The sequence below is a fragment of the Cyrtonyx montezumae genome, unplaced genomic scaffold (genome assembly GCF_038088225.1).
Source record: "Cyrtonyx montezumae isolate F1298 unplaced genomic scaffold, pur_monq_1.0 scaffold_6, whole genome shotgun sequence".
NCBI classification, from domain to species: Eukaryota; Metazoa; Chordata; class Aves; order Galliformes; family Odontophoridae; genus Cyrtonyx; species Cyrtonyx montezumae.
In genome coordinates, this window is record NW_027072067.1 from 11173879 (window position 1) to 11187473 (window position 13595).

The 13595-nt window shown below is 66.9% G+C and overlaps 3 protein-coding genes across 5 annotated transcripts; all 3 read left to right on the forward strand.

Moving 5' to 3' along the window:
• The first annotated feature begins 590 nt into the window (after positions 1-590).
• On the forward strand, positions 591-5542 carry SLC6A8 (solute carrier family 6 member 8). 2 transcript variants are annotated; one of them, XM_065749856.1, is made up of 14 exons: positions 591-852; positions 1133-1381; positions 1627-1758; positions 2064-2337; positions 2410-2542; positions 2691-2825; positions 2919-3022; positions 3090-3214; positions 3285-3397; positions 3465-3602; positions 3878-3980; positions 4055-4155; positions 4352-4522; positions 5017-5542. In XM_065749856.1, exons 1-14 carry the CDS (start codon positions 771-773, stop codon positions 5146-5148), a joined length of 1992 nt encoding a protein of 663 aa, XP_065605928.1. In that variant the 5' UTR covers positions 591-770; the 3' UTR covers positions 5149-5542. The 2 variants fall into 2 exon arrangements, with proteins under 2 accessions (XP_065605928.1, XP_065605929.1); XM_065749857.1 differs by having other exon boundaries at positions 596-852; positions 1181-1381.
• A 799-nt stretch (positions 5543-6341) lies between these two features.
• LOC136056939 (epidermal differentiation-specific protein-like) lies at positions 6342-7566 on the forward strand. The gene has a single exon (XM_065749352.1). The coding sequence runs from the start codon at positions 6415-6417 to the stop codon at positions 7546-7548; it is 1134 nt and encodes a 377-aa protein (XP_065605424.1). The 5' UTR covers positions 6342-6414; the 3' UTR covers positions 7549-7566.
• Positions 7567-8239: 673 nt separating this feature from the next.
• On the forward strand, positions 8240-12819 carry QARS1 (glutaminyl-tRNA synthetase 1). Of its 2 annotated transcripts, none has more exons than XM_065749294.1 (23): positions 8240-8527; positions 8599-8708; positions 8788-8863; positions 8950-9014; positions 9099-9152; positions 9300-9357; positions 9499-9570; positions 9648-9733; positions 9846-9932; positions 10035-10134; positions 10250-10328; positions 10421-10529; positions 10604-10734; positions 10853-10945; positions 11024-11161; positions 11234-11321; positions 11398-11541; positions 11611-11715; positions 11822-11932; positions 12003-12130; positions 12231-12297; positions 12388-12513; positions 12597-12819. In XM_065749294.1, exons 1-23 carry the CDS (start codon positions 8248-8250, stop codon positions 12645-12647), a joined length of 2358 nt encoding a protein of 785 aa, XP_065605366.1. In that variant the 5' UTR covers positions 8240-8247; the 3' UTR covers positions 12648-12819. The 2 variants fall into 2 exon arrangements, with proteins under 2 accessions (XP_065605366.1, XP_065605367.1); XM_065749295.1 differs by having other exon boundaries at positions 11840-11932.
• The last annotated feature ends 776 nt before the right edge of the window (positions 12820-13595 follow it).

The following is a 13595-nucleotide window of genomic DNA, read 5'->3' on the forward strand; positions in this document are numbered from 1 at the left end:
CCCGCTGGCCCCGAGCCGGGTGCGCCCCGCGGTGCCGCCTCCGGCTCCGCGTCCCCAGTGCTCCTTGCGGCCATCGGTGCCGTCCGTGCCGCGTGTCACGCAGCGTCCCGGCACCGTCAGCTGATGCTTCGGCGCCTCGTGGCAATCGGTGCACGCTGCCGTCGGGGAACGCCCGCCGTGCCCTCGCGCCGCGCGGTGCCCCGTGTCCCCAGGTGCACCCAGGTGTCCTCCGCCGCGACCTACGGCCCCGAGCACCGCGGCGGATGTGGCACTCGGGGACGCGGCGCGGTGGGCCGGGCCGAAGGTTGAACGGGAATCGGGATCAGATCGGGTGGTCTCAGAGGTCTTTTCCACCCCGAATTCCGTATCGACCGACGCCCCCCGGTGCGCCCCGAACGCCCCGCGTTCCCCCGCCACCCGCCCCCTCCCCGTTGCCCGGCGCCCGTGTCCCAGTGCCGGCGAGGCGAACTGCAAGTCCCGGCAAGCCGCGGGCGAGCGGGGCGGCCAATGGTTCTCGAGGGGCGGCGCGGCCCGGCTCTGCCTCCGCCGCCGCCCGGTGCCGCGGCGCAGAGAGCCCCGGAGCGGCCGCGCGGCGCCGGCCCCGCAGCCCGGCTCTGAGCCGCCCGCCCGGCCCGGCCCGCCCCGCCGCGCCCCGCCGCCCTCAATGAGGTTCTTCCGACTCACCTTCAAGTGCTTCGTGGATTGCTTCTGAGCTCCCACCGGGCACGGAGCCGCCCCCGAGCCGCCCCCGGTCCCCGGCCCCCCGCGCCATGCCCCCCGTCCCCGCCGACACGGCCGCCCCGCAGCCGCCCGCCGCCCCGAGCCGCGACGCCGCCGCCCCGACGGGCTCCGGTAAGCGCGGGGCTGAACCGGGCCGGGGAGGGATGCGGAGCCGGGAGGAGGGAGTGGGGGGGGGGGGGAAGGCAGCCCACGGCCACGCGCGACCGCGGCGCGCCCCCTCCCGTCCCGCCGCGGGGTGAGTCACCGCTCTGCATTGTGACGTCACGTGCCGGGCTGACATCTGACGTCACGCCCCTACGCGAGGGGCGCGGGGTGCGGGGGGGGATCACGCGAGGAGCCCCCCCCAGCCCCCCCCCCACGCACGCTCCCCCTTTCTCCCCACCCGGGGCAGAACCCGTGAGCGCCAGTGACAGCGGCGCGGCCCCCCCTGTCCCGGCAGAGGGCACCGAGCCCCCCGCGGCGGGCGAGGAGCGGACGGTGACGGCGCCGCTGGTGGGGGCCCCCGGCCCCCCCAAAACGGCCGCCCCCGAGCGGGAGACATGGACCCGGCAGATGGACTTCATCATGTCCTGCGTGGGCTTCGCCGTGGGGCTGGGCAACGTGTGGCGCTTCCCCTACCTGTGCTACAAGAACGGCGGAGGTGAGCCCCAGCGCGGGGGGGGGGGGGGGAGGGGGAACTGCCCACGGGGCCGCCCTCGGGGCTGAGCGGGGTGGGGGTCCGCCACCTGCCCGCCCTGACCTACATCGGCGCGCGGCGAGGGGGAGTGCGCGGAGTGCCGCTCGCCATTCGCTGCTCCCGGCGGGCGGCGCGGGGGGGGGGGGACCGGCGAGGGGGGGACGGCACGGCTGAGCCATACCCTGAATGTCTGCGTCCCCCACCCCCAGGCGTCTTCCTCATCCCCTATCTGCTCATCGTCTTCGTGGGTGGCATCCCCGTCTTCTTCTTGGAGGTGGCCCTGGGGCAATTCATGAAGCAGGGGGGCATCGCCGCATGGAATATCGCTCCGCTCTTCAAAGGTATTCACCGTCACCCCCCCCACTCTGTGCCCTGCACGGGGCCCCCGCAGCTCCCTGCCCACGCCCTGTGTCCTGCGAGCCAAGGGTGGCAGCTCCCTGCCCTGCCCTGCAGCTCCCTGTTACCATCCCCGTTAGCCACATGTCCCCACCGTGCCCCTGGCCAACCCCGTGCCATCCCCCCCCCCCATCTCCCCACGTCTGCACATCCCATCCCCACCGTCATCCCTCATCCTGTCCCACTGGCTCGCCGTGGGCTCATGGAGCCCCATACCAACCGTGTGCCAACCCCACTGCCGCTGTTCCAGGTCTGGGCTTGGCCTCCATGGTGATCGTCTTCTTCTGTAACTCCTACTACATCATGATCCTGGTGTGGGGTCTCTTCTACCTGGTGCACTCGCTGACGGACACGCTGCCCTGGGCCACGTGTGGCCACGCGTGGAACACGGAGCGCTGCGCCGAGTTCTTCCACCTGGAGCTGTGCCGCAATGCCAGCGTCAACGCCAGCGCCGCCGTCACCGCCCTCAACATCAGCTGCGTCGACATGGCCAACAAGCGCTCACCTGTTATCGAGTTCTGGGAGTGAGTGCGGGGGCAGCATGAGGGGGGAGGGGACCGGGATGTGCGGGTGCTCAGTGCCACCCTGCCGTGCAGGAACAAGGTGCTGCGGCTGTCGGGGGACCTGAGCGAGCCGGGGGAGATGAACTGGCAGATGATCCTGTGCCTGGTCACCACCTGGATTATTGTCTACTTCTGCATCTGGAAGGGCGTCAAGTCGACAGGGAAGGTAACGCAGTCCCATGTCTGTACGGGAGGTGCTGCTGATGCCTGGGGGCATCTGAGCCCCAGCCCCAACGGAGACACGTGTGGCATAGCACCCCCTGCCCCATAGCAGCCTCTGCCCCGCGGGGGTCTGACCAGCTCCCCATCCACAGATCGTTTACTTCACGGCGCTGTTCCCCTACGTGGTCCTCATCCTGCTGCTGGTGCACGGTGTGACGCTGCCCGGCGCGCTGGGCGGCATCGTCTACTACCTGAAACCCGACTGGTCCAAGCTGGCTGAGGCACAGGTGAGGGCAGGGTGGGTGGTGAGACCACGGGGTGGGGGAGGGGGGTGGAACACGTGGTGCCCCTAAAACCCCTGCGCCGTCCCCGTGCCCCAGGTCTGGATCGACGCTGGCACTCAGATCTTCTTCTCCTACGCCATCGGGTTGGGTGCGCTGACGGCGCTGGGCAGCTACAACCGCTTCCACAACAACTGCTACAGGTAGGGCCGCGCCGCCGCCGGGACCCGCAGAGCCCCCGCAGCATCCCGTAACCCGCTGTGCCCGCAGGGACGCCTACATCCTGGCCGTCATCAACAGCTCCACCAGCTTCTTCGCCGGCTTCGTCGTGTTCTCCGTGCTGGGCTTCATGGCCTCGGAGCAGGGTGTGGATATCTCCAAGGTGGCCGAATCGGGTGAGTGGTGCGTGCCGCCGGCCTCGTGCATCCTACAGGGGGTGGCACGGCTCACCCCGCTGTCCCGCAGGCCCCGGGTTGGCCTTCATCGCCTACCCCAAAGCCGTGACGCTGATGCCCCTGTCCCCACTGTGGGCCACGCTCTTCTTCTTCATGCTCCTGGTGCTGGGGCTGGACAGCCAGGTACGGCAGTGGGGACGGGGACGGGGACAGGGCCCTGTGCCCCCGCTGACCCCACTGTGTGCCACAGTTTGTCGGCGTGGAGGGTTTCATCACGGGCATCCTGGACCTGTTCCCCCAGCCGGGGGCCGGCTCACTGCGCCGCGAGCTCACCGCCGCGCTCTGCTGCCTCGTGTGCTGCCTCATCGACCTCTCCATGGTGACACAGGTGGGGACACGCAGGGACGCGGGCCAGGGCCGGACTGCACCTTCCCTTGGCGTGGGGATGGAGCTCCCACAGCTGTGTGGGGTGCCCGTGCCATTCGGGGTATCTGTGCCATCGGGGTGCCCGTGGCGTTGGGGCATCCGTGCCTTTTGAGGTGTCCGTGCCATTTAGGATGTTTGTCCCGTTTGGGGTGGTTATGCTGCTTGTGGTCCCTGTGCCATTCGGGTGCCCGTGCAGCGGGGACATGCGGTGTGGTGACACGCGGTGCCGTCCCGCAGGGCGGCATGTATGTGTTCCAGCTGTTTGACAACTACTCGGCCAGCGGGATCACGCTGCTGTGGCAGGCCTTCTGGGAGTGCGTGGTCATCGCCTGGGTGTACGGTGAGGCCGTGGGATGGGGCGGGACAGTGGGGACGGGCACCCGTGGGACACTGCTGATGTCCGCGTCCCTGCAGGCGCTGACCGCTTCATGGACGACGTGGCCCGGATGATCGGCTACCGGCCGCTGCCCTTCATGAAGTGGTGCTGGGCCGTGGTGACGCCGCTGGTTTGCGTGGTGAGCGGGAACGCGATCGCGCGTGGGTTGGCGGGCGCTCGGGCGCCCTCGCGTGGCCGTGTGCGCGCTGCTCCGGGCGGCGCTCCGCGGGCACCGGGCTCCCCCTGGCGGGGGCCGCGGGCACTGCGCGGGGGGGGACGCTCGTGCGGGGACACGCGTGGGGACGGCCATGGGAGCTCGCTGCCGCTCCGCCCAGGGCATCTTCTTGTTCCACGTGGTGAACTACAAGCCGCTGACGTACAACAAGACCTACGTGTACCCGTGGTGGGGCGATGCCATCGGCTGGGTCCTGGCACTCTCCTCCATGCTCTGCATCCCCTGCACCGTCATCTACAAGCTCCTGCGCTGCAAAGGCTCCTTGCGCGAGGTGGGGCAGCAGTGAGCCACCCTCGTCCCTGTCCCATCCGGATCTGAATCCATTCTCTGTCCCCTCTGGCGTCTCCATCCCATCACATTACGTTGCTATCTCTGTCCCATCCTGAGCTGAATCCCATCCTCATCCCCAGTGCCTTCTCCCAGTATGTCATCCCTGTCCCCATCGCTGTCTTATTCAGAGCCAATCTCCTCTGAATCTTGTCCCTGCTTCTGTGGTTGTTTCTCCATTCATATCCCATCCTTGTCTCCTCAGCGCCTTTTTAGTCCCCATCCCCACCTTGTGTCCTCCTACCCTGTCCCTCTCTCAGTCCCATTCCAGCCCCTTCCCCACCCCAATCCAGATTCCATCCCTACCTTATGCCCATCCAAACTCCATCCCTGTCCCCGTCCCCACCCCATTCCTACCCCATCCCAATCCAAACCCCATCCCCACCCGTGGGCCGTGTCCTGTGCTACATCCCCACTGCTGACCCCATGTCCCCACAGCGCTGGCAGCTGCTGACCACGCCGATCTGGGGCCACCACCACCTGGAGTACCTGACACCTGAGGCCGAAGCCAAGCTGCTGGCCCCGGAGCCCCCCAAAGAGAAGACGACGCTCTTCGAGACTGTGATCTGAGCGTGGGGAGGGTCGCGCTGCTCCCGCCCGCCATAGCAATAATGCCAGCACCGCCTCCCACCCACGCAGCCCCCACACCTGGCCCCCCCCGCCACACTGCCCCGGCCTCGATGCAGGGAGCAAGGGGTGGTGGGAACCGCTCGGGGCCACGGGGATGGGGCGGCCACAGGGGTCCCCAGCGCTGGGAGGTGGCCGTGGGACATGGGGAGGGGGTGGTGGGAGGGGAGGGGAGTGAGTAGGATAGCCCCTCCCCAGCCTCCGTCCGTGTGCCCTGCACCCCCCCCCAGCCCGGCCCCCCCGGCCGGTGGCACCTCGCTCACTAACCGCTTCTGTAGCGTTTGTCTGGTGTAACCCCAACCGCCCCGACATCTGGCAATAAACTGGGAGACCCTGGCACACCTCGGCTTGGGATCGGGGCACAGGGTTGCGGGGGTGGGGCTGGGGGGGAGGGGCCATCTCTCATTGCAGGGTCATTAGGGGCAGCTGCTGCCCTGTGCCCACCTGGCTGTGGGAGGGTTGTGGGGCTCAGAGATGCCCGAGCCCAGGTCTGATGTGAGGCTGGGGATGTCAGCAGTGTATGCTGCCCCAGGAGGTCCATTGGCACCCTGCCCTGCAGTGAGCTCAGGGATGTCCCTGCCATGAAGGACTAGGAGGGGACAGTGGCACACCTGCCCAGGCCATCTCTGCATCATGCTGTGTCATACTTCCACGCCATATCATATGGCTCTGTCGTAACACCCTGTGCTGTGCCATGGTGGGGTCTGTGCCGTGCTGTGCCACGCCAAGTGGCCGAGCTGTGGCGAGTGGCCATGCCGTGCCAGGTGCTGTGCTGAGCTCCAGTGGGACCAGGGTGCAGCGGGGTCTCATCCTGGGACACCGGTTGTTCCCACCACTGCACTCTCTCACCCCACCACTTTGATCCAGCCGTTCCGGCCCCACTGCCATCTCACACCATAATTAGTGCAGGCAGGGCGGAAGCACCCCTGCTAATTGCCGGTGACTCGTTAGCGCTGGAGCGCCGCATGCTTGGGGTGCGGCAGGACTATCCGGCAGGGCTGGTCTGCGGGCTTCCCGCTGCGCTGTGCGGGTCTGCAGGGCCGTGGCAGGGCCCTCGTGTCATGGCATGTCACAGCCCGGCGATAAAAGGGGCGGCTGCAGGGCGGTGTTGGGGCACGGCGGCGGAGACGGTGAGAGCGGAGGCAGCGGGACGGGGCAGGGAAGGGAACGGGGGAGAGGAGGTGGTGGGGCTCTCAGCCACGCAGCGCCATGAACAAGATCACGGTGTACGAGCGCGCCGACTTCGAGGGGCTGAGCCGTGAGTTCACCTGCGACGTGCCCGACCTGCACGAGCTGGATTTTGGCGACTGCATCGCCTCACTGAAGGTGGTGGGGCAGCCCTGGATCGCCTACACCCAGCCCAAGTACGAGGGCGAGCCGCACGTCTTCGAGGAGGGTGAGTACGCGGCCGTGGGGCGGCCCAACAGCTTCTCGGCGCTGCGCCTGGTGCACCACGACCTGCTGGACCCACAGATCACCCTGTACGAGCGGCCCCACCTGCAGGGCGCCTGCAAGGTGGTCAGCGAGGAGACCAACCTGGCATACGGGTACTTCAACGACCGCGTGGCCTCGCACGTGGTGCAGCGCGGGGTCTGGCTGCTCTACCAGCACCCCAACCGCGGCGGCTGGCACTGCTTGGCGTGGCCGGGGGAGCGCGTGGATGACTACGGGGCACAGCTGCACTTCCAGGCCCGGCTGTCCCACCTGCGCCCGCTGAGGCCTGGCCGCCCCACGGTGACCGCGCAGCTGCTGTGGGACCAGAAGCGCGTGGAGGAGGAGCGGGAGGTGCTGGTGGATGAGATCGTGGGGGTGAACGAGACCGAATCGGAGCAGGCGCTGGCGGCCGGCAGCACACGGGAGTACAGCACGACGCTGTGGCAGAGCTTCCGCTTCAGCAACGCCACCACGCTGCGGGCCGGGCTCTCCTTCACGCTCACCGTGGAGGCCAACAACGTCTTCACGGTGCAGAAGGGCCGCAGCGAGTCGTGCACGCGGAGGGAGCGCAGCGAGGTGGCCCTGCCCGCCAAGGTCCCGCCGCGCACGCAGCTCACCATCCACGTGCTGCGCAAGGAGGTGACGCTGTCGGTGCCCGTGCTGCTCACCATCACGCAGAACGAGGCGGTGCGCACCGAGATGGGGGAGTACCGCAGCGTGTCGGGCACCAACGTCTGTGCGCGGTTCAGCATGAGGCCGCTGCCTGCTATGGGCACGGGGAGGGAGGAGCGGGTGGGGGCTGTGGTGGGCACGGAGCAGGCACGTGGCGTGGGTACGGGGCGGGTGGGGGCTGTCGTGGCAGAGCCAGGGGACAACGTGGACGTAGAGCGGGTGCCCACTGGGTGCTGAGAGCGGGGCTGCACCAATAAAGCCGTTCCTGAAATGCACTGCCGGTGGTGGTGTTGGGCACAGGAGTGGGTACCCCAGAGTGCCACACCCTGGGCAGCTGCAATGGAGGGGTGTGGGCATAGAGGTCAGCTGGGGGGTGCTGGGGCACGGGACGGGGTGTGGGGAGGGATGCAGGTAGCTGTGGGGACCTAAGGGGAAGTACAGGGGGATGGGGTGGCCGTGGGAACACAATGAGAGGGAATGCAAGGAAGACGGAAGAGGCTGTTTTTTGTGTGGGGACACAATGTGGGGGACACAGGGGGCAGGGGTGGCCGTGGGGACACAATGCGGGCATGAAGGGAGGAGACAGGTGGCCGTCGAGGACGTAACGAGGACACGCGGGACCGCGACACGGGTGTCCGCTGACATCAAAAGAGACCGAACGCCATCCTCAGGGGTCCGTCCGCAGCCCGGGGCCGCCCCCGCCAGCCCCCTGCCCCGCCCCGGGCCTGCCCCCCACGTGTCCGCTGCGGGCGGCAGTCCCTTTAAATGATGCAACCTCCCTTCCCCCCGGTCACGCCCCTCAGCTCTCCGATTCGCAGAGCTTGCAGGGAGCTCCCTCACTCCATTGGCCGAAGCGAGAGTCTCTCTCCACTGATTGGCTCGGCGAGAAGGGCGGGCCAACTCGAGGCCCCGCCCCCGCAGGCGGGCAGCGGCAGCATGGCGGCCATGGCGGCGGAGGAGGCGGAGGTGCTGAATTTGTTCACCGGTATCGGGCTGACCGAGGCCAAGGCCCGTGAGACGCTGCGCAACGCCGCGCTGAGCGCGCAGCTCCGCCAGGCCGTGCTGCAGGCCCGCGCCGCGCTGGGCTCCGGCCTGGACAAAGCCACCGGTGCGCTGCTGTACAACGCGGCCGCCCGGCTCCGCGACCCGGACCGCTTGGCCTTCGTGGTGGGGTACATCGGGCGGAGGGAGATCCGCACCGATCAGCAGCTGGGCGGTACGGCGCGGCCTGGGGGGGGGAGCGGGGCCGGGGGCCGGGGCCCGGTGCTGAGCGCGCTGCGGCCGCAGCCGCCCTGCAGTACCTCCGCAGTCATCCGCTGGAACCGCTGGAACCGGCCGACTTCGAGCGGGCGTGCGGCGTGGGGGTGCGCGTCAGCCCCGAGCAGATCGAGGAGGCGGTGAGTGAGGCCGGGCGAGAGCCGGGCGGGAGGGGGGGGTCGGGTGTGTGCTCCCCCGCTCAGTCCCCCGGCGCCGCAGGTGGAGGCCGTGGTCAACCGGCACCGGGAGGAGCTGCTGGCGGAGCGGTACCGCTTCAACACGGGGCTGCTGATGGGTGAGTGTGGGGCTTGGGGGTGGAGTCGCGGCTGGGGGTCTTCTTGAAGCCTTCCAGGATGTGCTCCATGCTGTGTTCCCCAACAGCGGAGGCACGGAGCCGGCTGCAGTGGGCGGATGGGAAGAGCATCAAGAATGAGGTGGATCTGCAGGTGGGTGCTGGGGACTGTGTCGCAGTGTGCGCTGGGCAGCCCTGGGTCTGGGGCACCTCGTCAGGCTGCCCTCATCCCACACAGGTGCTGCATTTGCTGGGACCAAAGACAGAAGCTGATCTGGAAAAGAAACCAAAGGTGATGTGGAGGGGCCACGCGGTGGCAGCCCAGTTCCTGAGTGGCCACAGCTGCCATCCTGGGACAGTGCCATTGCTGGGGCCTGGCTAGGGCTGTATAGAGGTGTGTGCACAGTGCGTGCTCAGGCTGCTGTACTTGTCCCTGCAGGCTGCCAAGGCTCGGCTGGCCCCGGTGGAGAAGCAGAAGGCGCCCGTGGTGGAGAATGGTGAGTGGCTCCCTGGGAGCTTCCCCAGCCCTCTGGTCCCAGTAGCCCTCAGGCTGTGCTCAGGCATCACCACACTGCACAAGCACAGATTGTCCCCTGTCTCACGGGGCAGTGCTGCCTCAGCCCTGTCTCACCCCGCAGGTGAGGTGTGCACAGAAACGAAGTCACTGCTGGAGCAGCTGCGAGGAGAGGCCCTGAAATTCCACAAGCCGGGTGGGTGTGAGGAGGCACTGCCTTCGGGCTGCCAGGCTTGGCACTGTGCTGCAGCCCTGACCATACCGTACCCACAGGAGAGAACTACAAGACAGAGGGTTACGTGGTGACTCCCAACACCATGGCTCTGCTGAAGCAGCACCTGGCAATCACGGGTGGGCAGGTGAGGTTGGGTCTCCGAGCACAGTGACTCCTTTGTGTAAGGCTGCAGTGGGCTGTGGGAAGGCACAAGACACGGGGGCTTGTGTCAGTGCCCTTTCTTTTCCCCCGTGCAGGTGCGGACGCGGTTCCCTCCTGAGCCCAACGGCATCCTGCACATCGGCCATGCCAAGGCAATCAACTTCAACTTTGGTTATGCTAAGGTGAGTGCTGCCTAACCCTGCAGCCTGCTCTCATCTCCCCATGTCCTCTGGCTGTGTGCTGGCCCTGTGGGGAGCAGCTGCTTACTGTCCTCCCTTCCTCAGGCGAATGGGGGTATCTGCTTCCTGCGCTACGATGACACCAACCCTGAAAAGGAGGAGGAAAAGTATTTCACAGCCATCCGGGAGATGGTGGAGTGGCTCGGTAGGGTTTGTACTGGGGAGAGCAGAATGGGTCTGGGATGCTGCTGGGAATTTTCCTGCATGAAGCTCCTGCTGCCAAGCCCTAGCAGTGGCTCCAACCTGTCCTGTCTCCCCAGGCTACGAGCCCTACGCCGTGACCCATGCTTCAGACTACTTCGACCAGCTCTATACCTGGGCTCTGGAGCTTATCCGCAGGTGAGCGTGCTGCAGCAGTGCCCAGGGGATGGCTGCCCCTTGTCCAGGGGTGGGCTGCTTATATCTGCTTGGACCATGCATCCCCCCTGCAGGGGACAGGCCTACGTCTGCCATCAGAAGGTTGAAGAGATCAAGGGCCACAACCCACCACCGTCGCCGTGGCGGGACCGGCCCGTGGAAGAATCCCTAGTGCTCTTTGAGGTACTGTCAGTCAGGGGCTCTGTGCCCATGGTGCAGGTCTGTGGCCCAGCTGATGGCCTTTCCCCACCCCGCAGGACATGCGAAAGGGCAAGTTTGGGGAGGGGGAGGCCACGCTCCGGATGAAGCTGGTGATGGAGGACGGGAAGATGGACCCCGTTGCCTACCGTGTCAAGTTCACTCCTCACCACCGCACTGGGGACAAATGGTACGGAGAGCCCACAGCGTCCCATAAAATGAGTCAGGGATGTGTATGGGTGTGCTTGGAGCAGGGGGGTCTTGGGAGAGGAATGGGGAGGCTGGGGCAAACTTCACACACCCTATAGGTGCATCTACCCCACATACGACTACACACACTGCCTCTGCGACTCCATTGAGCACATCACGCACTCCCTCTGCACCAAGGAGTTCCAGGCAAGGTGAGCACCGTGCACATCCCAGGGCAGGGGTCACTGTGTCTGTGTGGCTGAGCTGGACTGTGCTGTGCTTTCTCACAGGCGCTCCTCCTACTTCTGGCTGTGCAACGCACTGGACGTGTACTGTCCTGTGCAGTGGGAGTATGGCCGCCTCAACCTGCTTTACACTGTCGTTTCCAAGAGGAAGATCATCCGCCTGGTGGAGACTGGGGCTGTGAGGTAGGGCCGGGGCAGCAGACAGCATGGCTCTCTCTCAGGGCACACTGGCTTTTCACAGCAGTGTTTTCTCAGGGACTGGGATGACCCACGACTCTTCACGCTGACAGCCCTGCGCCGACGAGGTTTCCCTCCTGAGGCCATCAATAACTTCTGTGCACGAGTAGGCACTGCAGGATGGGGTGTGTAGACGTGTCACCATAACCAGCAGTGTGACAGCAGCGTGTCCTGTCCCACAGGTCGGTGTGACAGTGGCCCAGGCAACGATGGAGCCACACTTACTAGAGGCATGTGTGAGGGATGTGCTGAACGAGCAGGCCCCCCGCGCCATGGCTGTGTTGGAGCCCCTCAAGGTCACCATCACCAACTTCCCAGCCCCCCAGGTGAGGCTGCTGTGGGTTGGGCTGGGAGCAGGGGTCCTGGGGCAGTGTTCACCCCCTCTTGCCCCCCAGGCAATTGATGTCCTCGTGCCCAACTTTCCTGCCGATGAGAGCCGGGGCTTCCATAAAGTTCCCTTCCAGCCCATCATCTACATCGAGGAGACCGACTTCAAGGAGGTGAGTTGGGCACAGTGCCACTGTGCTTGGTAGCAGAACAGGGAGGAGGACACAGTCATGGGGACTGAACTGGAGGGGGGACCTGTGTTGCAACCCCCTCCTGCAGCAGTGCATCCTCTCGCAGGAGGCAGACAGGGGCTACAAGCGCCTGGCCCTCGGGCAGCCAGTAGGGCTGCGGCACACCGGCTACGTCATCGCTGTGCAGAACGTCATCAAGGTGCGTGGCCCTGGGCAGGGGGGCTGTAGGCTGGAGCTGCTCTCTGATGTCTCCTATTCCCCCACCCCAGGATGCCCAAGGGCGTGTAATTGAGCTGGAGGTGACCTGCACCAAGTCAGATTCAGCAGAGAAGCCCAAAGCCTTCATCCATTGGGTGTCAGAGCCTCGGGTGTGTGAAGTGCGGCTGTATGAGCGGCTGTGAGTACTGGGGCAGCGCAGCAGTGGTGTCACCTGGATGCTGTCACCCCACCGTGGGGTGCTGCTGCCCCACAGCCCCTTTGGCTGAGTTTCATTGCAGGTTTTTGCACAAAAATCCCGAGGACCCTTCCGAGGTGCCAGGTGGATTCCTGAGTGACCTCAACCCTGTGAGTACTGGTGGTGCTTTGCTGTGGTTTCCATCCTCAGCACTGGCACAGAGAGGGGTTGAGGGTGCTGACAGCACTGTCTCCCCCCAGGACTCCCTGCGCGTGGTGGACAATGCCCTGGTTGACAGCTCTGTTCTCGGGGCACAGCCCTTTGCTAAGTTCCAGTTTGAGCGCTTGGGCTATTTCTCAGTGGATCCTGACAGCACCGAGGGCAAGGTGAGCCCTGGGGATGGGGGGGGCAGCACACCGGGTCCCCCTGGGAGGCCGCAGTATGCTGAGCCCCCTCTGCCTGTCCACAGCTGGTGTTCAACCGGACCGTGACACTGAAGGAGGACCCTGGCAAGGCATGAGCCCTGCTGCCACTGTGCTGCCAGTGAGCCCCTCAGACAGGGGGAGGACTCCTCGGGGTGGGGGGGGGCAGGATGGAGCCCAGCCCCGTGCCCTCCCACCATGAGCCACAGCTGCCTTAGCACAGCCCCGCGGGGCCGTGTCTGTGTCACCTCAATAAAGTGGAGCATCGCAGCCTTGACCCTGTGTTCATTCCCATGGGCAGTGGGAGGGACATCTCCTCGTGGGTCGGGCGGTGCTGCCGTGCGTTGCGCCGGTGCGTGGAGATAGGGACGGCAGCGCGGACGGGAGGTGCGCGCTGGGGTTGTGTACAAACAGTGGCGGCCGTCCCGCGTTAAGGTGGACTCGGGTGGGGTGAACCCTGCCCGGCCCTGGGCTGGAGGTCCCCGGGGAGCCCCCGCGGTCCCGGCAGTTCTCCTTCTAGCTCTCTATCCTCAGCGACCCCGGAGCTGACCGTGGGGTGTGGAAGGCTGTGCCCGCCCCCGTGGGCCACCTTAAGCAGTCGTGGGGCCGCGCCACGCACACGGGCGCGTTAAAGCAGCTTCGGGCAGCGTTCGGCTCCCGATCCCAGCGCAGAAACGGCGGGGCTGGGACACCCGCACGGCCCGCGGCCGGCACCGGCACCCGCCCGCGGGCGTCCCGTGGGTCGGGGCCTGGCTGCAGCCTCGTGGGTCGGCCCGCAGCCCCGTGCTCTGCTACGGCCAGACACCAGGCGCAGCCCCGTGATGCCCCCAGACTGCGGGGTGGGAGCCGTCTCTGCCGCGCCCCACGCGCGTTCCCGCTCCAAGCGCGTCCCTCCCGCCAGGCAGCGCGCCCCCCACCGGCCACCCCCACCGCGGGAGCGCGGCCCCTTTAAGGCGAAGGGCGGGCCCGAGCGCCGAGCTCTCGCGGGACTTGGGAGCCGCGCTCTCGCGAGGCCGAAGTAGCGCGCTGATTGGCTGCAGGGGGTT

Coding starts and splice junctions, on each gene's coding strand:
- QARS1 (XM_065749294.1), top strand. CDS start 8,248: ATGGCGGCCATGGCGGCGGAGGAGGCGGAGGTGCTGAATTTGTTCACC. Junction 8,864..8,949: donor CAACACGGGGCTGCTGATGG/GTGAGTGTGGGG, acceptor GTTCCCCAACAG/CGGAGGCACGGAGCCGGCTG. Junction 9,734..9,845: donor TGGCAATCACGGGTGGGCAG/GTGAGGTTGGGT, acceptor TCCCCCGTGCAG/GTGCGGACGCGGTTCCCTCC.
- SLC6A8 (XM_065749856.1), top strand. CDS start 771: ATGCCCCCCGTCCCCGCCGACACGGCCGCCCCGCAGCCGCCCGCCGCC. Junction 2,826..2,918: donor CCAAGCTGGCTGAGGCACAG/GTGAGGGCAGGG, acceptor CCCGTGCCCCAG/GTCTGGATCGACGCTGGCAC. Junction 3,023..3,089: donor TTCCACAACAACTGCTACAG/GTAGGGCCGCGC, acceptor CTGTGCCCGCAG/GGACGCCTACATCCTGGCCG.
- LOC136056939 (XM_065749352.1), top strand. CDS start 6,415: ATGAACAAGATCACGGTGTACGAGCGCGCCGACTTCGAGGGGCTGAGC.